The sequence below is a fragment of the Lipotes vexillifer genome, unplaced genomic scaffold (genome assembly GCF_000442215.2).
Source record: "Lipotes vexillifer unplaced genomic scaffold, Lipotes_vexillifer_v1.1 scaffold1011, whole genome shotgun sequence".
Lineage (NCBI taxonomy): Eukaryota > Metazoa > Chordata > Mammalia > Artiodactyla > Lipotidae > Lipotes > Lipotes vexillifer.
Genome location: NW_006787698.1, coordinates 2,590,028 through 2,598,520, shown reverse-complemented (window position 1 = coordinate 2,598,520; position 8,493 = coordinate 2,590,028). Strand labels below are relative to the sequence as shown.

The 8,493-nt window shown below is 59.8% G+C and overlaps 1 protein-coding gene across 2 annotated transcripts; it reads left to right on the top strand.

The window, feature by feature from the left end:
- The first annotated feature begins 2,231 nt into the window (after window positions 1-2,231).
- On the top strand, window positions 2,232-8,493 carry GPR108 (G protein-coupled receptor 108). 2 transcript variants are annotated; one of them, XM_007460580.1, is made up of 18 exons: window positions 2,232-2,351; window positions 3,067-3,186; window positions 3,999-4,049; window positions 4,279-4,361; window positions 5,181-5,305; window positions 5,422-5,483; window positions 5,570-5,638; window positions 5,735-5,839; window positions 6,005-6,138; window positions 6,247-6,322; window positions 6,816-6,889; window positions 6,979-7,096; window positions 7,174-7,304; window positions 7,390-7,433; window positions 7,686-7,735; window positions 7,925-8,008; window positions 8,111-8,235; window positions 8,421-8,493. In XM_007460580.1, the coding sequence occupies exons 1-18, from the start codon at window positions 2,232-2,234 to the stop codon at window positions 8,491-8,493; spliced, it is 1,644 nt and encodes a 547-aa protein (XP_007460642.1). The 2 variants fall into 2 exon arrangements, with proteins under 2 accessions (XP_007460642.1, XP_007460641.1); XM_007460579.1 differs by having other exon boundaries at window positions 5,401-5,483.

The following is an 8,493-nucleotide window of genomic DNA, read 5'->3' as shown; positions in this document are numbered from 1 at the left end:
CCACCCCCCCCTCCCCCCGCCGATGCCACCGCCGCCGCCGCCCCCGGTCCCCACCGCCCGCCGCCGGGAGACTCAGCCAGGGCGCTGAGCCCGGCCCCGCCCCGTTAATGCCCCGCCCACTCCAGGCTCTGCCACGCCCCATAGGCTCTGCCACGCCCCCGCCCGCGCGGAGCTCCGGCGCCGCCCCCTAAAGGTGAGGCACACCCCAGGAGGCGGGGCCCACAGACGCCCCGCCCCCTCTTAAAGGAACGTTGCCGCCCGAAGCCACTGGACAGACTCCTTAAAGGACCCCCACCCATTTTCCAAATCCCTTAGGACTCTCTTGTCCTCCCCACACCTAACCCGCCCTGGATTGTTTTTCCTTTCCTTTTTCCTTTCAACCATTCATTAAAGGGCCAAACCCCAACCCAAGAGGTTCTTCCCCCACCCCATCGCAGGGAGAACTTGAGGTCACCTCGCTCTTGCGGGCCGGCCCGGCTCCAGACGTCTACGTTCGTCCCACTAATGGTCTGGTCCCTCCGGCCACAGGGCGGATGGGAGGACTTCGATCCTGTCCAGGACGCGCCTCCACCAAGGCCTGGTCCATTAGCGCCCCCACCGCATCCTGCCTCCTTCCCCAAATCTGCGCCTGGAAACTAAGGACGAACTGTCCTTGGGGCGCCGGGCCCAGGCCTTTCCCCGGCTCCCGTCCAGTTCGAGCCTGCACCTGCCCATTTTCCAGTTGCATCCATTAAGGCACAATCAGTTTTAATTGTCTGCACCGACCCTGGGATTCCGACTCCACCCCCGCCGCCCCTAGAACCCTGGGGCTTGGAAGTCTGTCGTCCCTGTCATAAAAGTCTGTTCACACGTTGTTAATCCCTTTGAGGCACTGGGATGAAAGGGGAGAGATCCTAGCAGCAACCTCCTTCATCCTCTCCCTCTTTTGGTGCTTTCTCTTTGGCTACAGAGGTGACAGTCGCCCTGCTGGAGCTGGGGGCTCCGGGACCCCCGGGACAAGTTAGGCTCTGAGCCCGCAGGCTCCCAGTACACAAAACCGAGGAGCCCAGGAGGATCGCTCCGGGAGCGCACACTGGGACAGATGGCTCTGCGAGGACCTGGCCCCACCTGCTGGTGGCTTCTGAGTTAGAAAACTTCAAATTACAAAGTAGACGTGCTCCGGAGGTTAGAGGATCAGGTCGAATCAGGAATTCAGCCTGGGGTCTGGAACTCGGTGGCTCAGCCTGGGAGTAGGGTCTCAGCCTCTAAATGAAGTTGGGATTCATCCCAGGTCGGCACCACAGTTGGGATGGAGTCTGACTGGGATAGGAGGCTTAGCAGAGGGGTCAGCCACCCAGTCGAAGGCCTGGGACTCAAACTAAGGTCCACAGGTCAGTCCTAATCTGAGGTCAGGGGTCAGTCCTAATCTGAGGTCAGTCCAGGTGGAAGCTCAGCCAGAGATTAAGGCTCAGTATAGGCTGAGGGTAGTAGGGGGTCGGGGAGTCTAAGTTTCGGCGGAGGTCGGGGCTCAGCTGCAGGTAGGGGGCTCAGGCTGGGGCCGGGATTCAGCCTGACTCAAGACCAGCCTGGGATCTGGGGATGGGCCTCCAGATGCCTCACTCCAGGACAGAAGGGTCCCCCTAAGGCTGGTGACTCAGCCTGGGATCATGGGTCATCGTAGGGTCAAGATTTAGCTTGGGGCCAGGTTTTGGCCTCTCGGTGGATCAGGAAGATTAGGAGAACAGGACAGGCTTTAGCAAATTCATGTGTTTACCAAAAGCCTGAGCTTTGGCTGGGAGCCACATCCCCGGGGTAACAAAGGGGACGTCCGTCCTTAGGGATACTGGGAAGTGTAGTTTATTGAACGTCCCCTTGAGCTGTTTGCTCCCCCTGCGTTCTGGGTAATGTAGTTCTGAATGGGTCTGTCAGTTAAGAGTGGATGGAAAAATTCCCCTTTAGGGGCCGGATATCAGATCCATCACAATTGGTTGGATGGACTGTTTATCGGAGTACATCCGGGGACAATCTTTCTAGTGATTGGTGAGCGTGGAGGCGGGGTTAAGCGATATCGGCACTCCCATTCGGGGCTCGGGCTGTCCATTTGGTGTCGTACAGGGTGCGGGCTCGAGAGGAGGCGATTACTGATTGGTTGAGTGGGCTGAAAAAAGCTGAAGGGTCGGCCCCCACCGTGCGGCGATTGGCGGGCTTGAGGGCCGTCAGAGGCGGTGTCGGGGGAGGCGCTGGCTTCAGAGATGGCAGTGAGCGAGAGGAGGGGGCTCGCCCGCGGGAGCCCCGCGGAGTGGGGGCAGCGGCTACTTCTGCTGCTGCTGTTAGGCGGTTGCTCTGGGCGCATCCACCGGCTGACGCTGACGGTGAGTCCCGCCTCGCGGCGGTCTGGGGTGTGGGTCGCAGCTTTGGCCCGGAAAAGCCCCTGGCTTGGAGTGGTTTCGTCCGGATGGAGCGGTCCGGCGCCCCCCGCTTCCAGGTCCGGAGTGGTCTCGTCCGAGGATTCCCCCTCGGTCCTCCTGTTGGAGTTGCCTGGCCAGCCTTGCTGTAGTCGTGCCCCGCCCACCGCGGGGGGGGGCGTTCATCTCCGGAGACGGCGGACTCAGAGTCCTCTAAATTCTTGGGATTGCTTTGGGGACGCTAGGGACCCTTGACGCCACCCAGGGAAGTCCCTGGGTGTTCTAGAATAGGGTCCTCTGGGTACTTACTGGGATCTTGGGGGCTCAGTTGGAATCTAAACATTTTCCGGGAGGTGAGGGCCAGGCACCCCAAGATGCGTAACTCTGCTCTTCGGGTGATGCTCACCCGATAGGGAGACTTCCAGGTATCCCAGACTGTCGAATCCTGGACTCTCCGAACAGTGGCCAGAGGATCCGGAGCCACCCTGTCCCTGCCTGGAATTGGTCTAAGGTTATGGCCTCCAGAGCTGGCCCTCTCAACCTCTCCCGTCACCCTTTGGACCTGTCCTAAATATAGAGATACCCAGAGGGGCCCGAAGCCCTTGGGGGAACCTCATGCTAGAGCCCTGGGGCTGGGCTGGTGGGAAGTCTGAGCTGCCTCTGCCTTCTTGGTCTCTGGCAGGGGGAGAAGCGAGCAGACATCCAGCTGAACAGCTTTGGCTTCTACACCAACGGCTCTCTGGAGGTGGACCTGAGCCTCCTGCGGCTGGGCCTCCAGGAGACAGATGAGAAAGCCCCATTGGTGAGGGGCTTTGAGGAGTTTGCTGGAGGAGGGAGAGGTGCACAAGTTTCTGAGCTCCGCCCCCCTCCCCCCGCCCCAATTCTGGATTCACATCCTAGCTCTGCCTCTCACCCATGTGATCTTGGGCAAGTCCCTTGATCTCTCTGAGCCTCTGTTTCCTCATCTGTTACTTGGGAATAATAATTTCTCATGCAGTACGTGCTAGGCACTGAGCTGGGGGGAGGGGAGCCTACCAGTGAACAAGACAGCCCCAGTTCCTGCAGTCGAAATGAAAAGTTAGTGTTTATTGAACGCCCGCTGGGTACCAGGTACCATGCAAATCTATTTCCATGAGTCTGTTCTGTCATAGCCACCTCTCAGGGATGCTGTGAAAATATTACACCTGTAAACCCAATTTTACAGGTGTTTACACAGACTCAGAGGCATGTGGCTTACTCAGAGTCCAAGAGCCTGGATGTAGATCCAAGTGTGTTGGCTTCCAGAGCCCAAGGCAGGGAGCCATGAACATTCTATTTAACTTATTTTTTACATCAGCATTTTAAATGGGGGGAAACAGGGTGGGCTAGGTCGAGGACCAGCGAAGGTCTCCCTGAGGAAGTGACATCCCAGTCAAGGGGCAAGGATGGTTAGGAGTTAAAGGAAGAGGGTTGGGGGGCTGGGGGCAGATGGGAAAAGTCAGTGAAGTGAGTGAACACGGAATCTCACGCTTAGTAGGCTTTCAGGAAATTCGAGGTTACGTTACTATTGCCACTGATAGAGGTGGCTTGGAGGTCCCTGCTGGTGTCCCTCACATCATCTCTTTTTCTTGCCAGGTGGGGTTCAGTCTGACCCGGGTTCGATCTGGCAGTGTTCCTTCCTATTCAGTGAGTGGAGGGGGCAGAGGTGGAGGTGGGGAGGTGGGGAGTGAGGAGGGGCAGGGGTGGTGGAAGGGGAGGATGGTCTGTCATCATCTGGAACCCAAAGGTCCCTGTCCTTTCCCAGAGCGGGGAGCAGGGAGAGACCCTCCCTTGCCTGGGTGGATGGGGAGGAAGGCAGAGTGAGGCTGGACCAGTGGGAGGGGGTGACCAAGGCTGCCTGCTGCCCACTCTCCAGAGCCGGGACCCTCACGACTGTCCTCTCCGGAAAAACAGTAGCAATCTCCTGGCTGTCTTCCTCATCAACACCAAGGATCTGCAGTGAGTTGGAGGGCTGGTGGCTCCGTTAAGATCCATCATTGGGGTTTCCCTGGTTGTGCTACCCACATGAGCTGATCAGGTGGAATCAGAACCAGCCAGAAAGAACCTTGACTCCTTTGGAGAAAGCCACTCGCTTTTTTTTTTTGGCTGCGCCACGCGGCTTGTGGGATCTTAGTTCCCAGACCAGGGGTTTAACCCGGGCCCTCGGCAGTGAAAGCACCGAATCATAACCACTGGACCGCCAGGGAATTCCCGTCACTCGCTTTTTAATGTTGCCTTCAAGACTTCTGATTATGGGAGGGAGAGAGGGGAGGAGTGCCCAGGGAGTATTAGGGTCTCAAGGCAGAAGACCTAACACAGAGGGGTGTTGTGAGAATTAATACAAGTCATTTGTGCTTGTAGGATGCACCCTGTGCGCCAGGCAGCGTCCTGGGATCTTTACAGGTGTTAACTCATTGACTGCTTACACTGTTATTATCCCCATTCTAAAGATGAAAAAACTGAGGCTGAAAACTGGGATTTGAACCCAGGGTCCAAAGATACTCTGTTGCTTCTCTGTATATACAGCATTTTCTTTTTAAATAGTGTGTACTTCAGTAGAATGAGTGACTTAATGTCACAGGAAGTGACAACTAATCCTCGGTGCAGGCAGCTCAGGGATGCAGCAGCCATCTCGATGGGTGGTGGCCAAATGCTGCAACTTGGTGACCACTGATGGAGCCCGACGCTGAGCCCCAGAGGGCCCAAGGGGCCATTGAGTCCCTCAGCAGAGCAGGTGTGCCTGACCCCAGCCTTCAGCCTCCCAGCCTCATCCCACAGGGTCCAGGTTCAAAAGTATGGGGAACAGAAGAAGCTGTTCATCTCTCCCGGGCTCCTCCCCGAAGCGCCCTCCGAACCAGAGCTCCCGAAGTCAGAGCACATGGTCAGCCCCAAGGTGGATGGCGGTGAGTCAGGGTGGCCGTGCGGGCATGGAGGGGCGGGCGGGCAGGGCCGCTCCACACGTCCCGCCCATCATTCTGCTGTCTGTCTATCTCTAAATTCACCTGCTTGCCCCTGGCAGGGACCACTACTGCACCCGACAAGGCCACGTTGAAACCCACAGGGTCACAAGCCGACCAGCAGGTATGGGGAAGCCAGGGCAGGAGGGAGGAAGCCCCGGCCCCAGGGGGGGCCGGCTGATGCTCCATGGAGGTCCTCTGTCCCCTCAGGGCATTGGTGGAAAGGACCAGGACCTGGTGTTGGGCCTGGGCCATCTCAACAACTCCTACAATTTCAGTGTGAGTGTCCGGGGGTGCCTGCAGCCCCTCCCCTCCACAGAGCGGGGACCACCCACGCTGAGGCCTCCTCTCCCCTCTGTCTGCCCCACCTCCCAGTTCCATGTGGTGATCGGCTCTAGGGCCGAGGAAGGCCAGTACAACCTCAACTTCCACAACTGCTACAACTCGGTGCCGGGCCGGGAGCAGCCGTTCGACATCACGGTGAGCAGGGGTGAGGAGGGTGGGCAGCAGGTTCGCGGAGCGCTCACTGCAGGCCAGGTACTCCGTGCCCATTAGGGAGACGGGAAGACCGAGGCTCGGAAATCAGGGCCCCGCAAGTCTGGAGCTAGTGTGCGATCCCCCTGCCCACCTCTGTCCCCTCCCCAGGTAATGATCCGGGAGAAGAACCCCGAGGGCTTCCTGTCGGCGGCGGAAATCCCCCTCTTCAAGCTGTACATGGTCATGTCCGCCTGCTTCCTGGCCTCCGGCATCTTCTGGGTGTCAATCCTCTGCAAGAACACGTAATGCCTTTGCCCCTGGGGGTTCCCCACCTCCCCTCATCACACCTTCCCACTCCTACCCCTGACTGATGCCCTCCCACTCTCTTCTGTCCCCGACCCCGCTGCCAGGTACAACGTCTTCAAGATCCACTGGCTCATGGCAGCCCTGGCTTTCACCAAGAGCGTCTCTCTCCTCTTCCACAGTGTGAGAGCCTTGGGCCGGGAGCAGGATGGGGTGGGCTGGGGTGTCAGGGGCCAGGAAAAAGCCCCTAGAAGCCACTCCTCAAGTCTCTGCAGACCCTGGGCTTGGGAGTTCCATTTGTCCATACATATGTCCATCCATTTTATCACCGTGGCCAGCTGTGCATCCAGTCCTGTCCAGCTGTGACCGCCCACCTTTCAGTCTGGCTGTCTGTGGGTCCAGCTGTGAGTGTCCACTGGGCTGATTGTCTAACTGTCCATCCACCCGACTATGACCTTCCCTCCATTGTCACGGCCGTGACTGTCCAGCCATCTGTCCAGCCGCCGTTCTGGCTGTGACTGTCCCTTTCTCAGTCCACTCACCATCCTGATCATGACCTTCTGTTCAGCCCACTTCCTGGCCACCCACCGACAGTGACTGTCGGTGTTCCCAAACCACCACCATCTCCATCCTCCCGTCCATCTGTCTGACTGTCCGTCCGTCCATCCACCTCCAGATCAACTACTATTTCATCAACAGCCAGGGCCGCCCCATCGAAGGCCTTGCTGTCATGCACTACGTCACGCACCTGTGAGTGCCCTTCTCTGCCGGGGGCAGGAGGCGGGCGTGGGCGGGCTGGGCCCCCGAGTCTCGCCACAGCCCCTGCCCGCTTCCGCCAGGCTGAAGGGCGCCCTCCTCTTCATCACCATCGCCTTGATCGGCTCTGGCTGGGCCTTCGTCAGGCGCATCCTGTCCGACAAGGAGAAGCAGGTCTTCGGGATCGTGGTCTCGCTGCAGGTGCACTTGGCGGCCCCAGGGTGGGCAGGTGGGCATGAGTGCAGGCTGGGCCCACCCACCCCACCCCCGCCCCGCAGGTCCTGGCCAACGTGGCCTACATTGTCATCGAGTCCCGTGAGGAGGGCACCAGCGACTACGGCCTCTGGAAGGAGATCCTTTTTCTGGTGGACCTCATCTGCTGCGGTGCCATCCTCTTCCCCGTGGTCTGGTGAGGACCCCCACCCAACCCCCTCCCCTGCAGGCACGGGTGGAGGCAGTGCTGACTGCCCCCCACATCACCCACTCGTTCCCAGGTCCATCCGGCATCTCCAGGACACGTCTGGCACTGATGGGAAGGGTGAGCTGTGCCCTCGGCCCTCGGCCTGCTCCTGGTCACTCTTGCTGACCCCTGGATGCCCCTTCCATCCCCTCTGACTGCCTCTTCCTGCCTCTCCACCCCCTCACCATCCTGGGACATCCCCCTCCGCACTATGCCCCTGAGACACTCACCCAAATGTCCTCCTGTCCCCAGCCATTCTCCACCCCTGTCCCCTTCGTCCTGCCCCCTGCCTCCTTCCCTTGACCCCCACTCTCTGTGCCTACCCCTCAGTGGCAGTGAACCTGGCCAAGCTGAAGCTGTTCCGGCATTACTATGTCATGGTACGAGCCCTGTGCTCACTCGGGAAGTTTGGGAGGGGGAACAACCAGCCCATTGGCACACCCACCCTAACCCCTCCATCTGCAGTCCCTCGGAGCCCCGCCCCCCTGCCCTCTGCCCATAATCCCCGGCCCCCCTCCCCAGGCATCCCCAGTGGTCCCTCAGCCCTCTGCCCACCCGTGTCCCTGCAGGTCATCTGCTACATCTACTTCACACGGATCATCGCCATCCTGCTGCGGGTGGCCGTGCCTTTCCAGTGGCAGTGGCTGTACCAGGTGAGCACTGAGGCCCCAGGTGGGGTGGAGGGTGGCCCACACAGTGGTGGTGGAGGTGGGGGTGTGTGCCTGACACTCCCACTCTGCCCCGTCGGCCCCCAGCTCTTGGTGGAGGGCTCCACTCTGGCCTTCTTCGTGCTCACGGGCTACAAGTTCCAGCCCACAAGGGATAACCCGTACCTGCAGCTGCCCCAGGAGGACGAGGAGGATGTGCAGATGAAGCAAGTGTGAGCCCTCGGCTGGGTTGGGTGGGGCTTGGGCAGCAAGAGGCTGGGTGGGCGGGGCTGCGGGGCAGGGGGGTGGAGCCTGGGCGGGGCCAAGAGGCTCTGGGGTAGGTGTGGTGGGCTGAGTGGGCGGGGCCTGGCTCCCCTCGGCTCAGGGACTATCTCCTCAACTGTCTGTCTTCCTGCAGAATGACCGATTCTGGGTTCCGGGAAGGCCTGTCCAAAGTCAACAAAACGACCAGCGGGCGAGAGCTGTTGTGA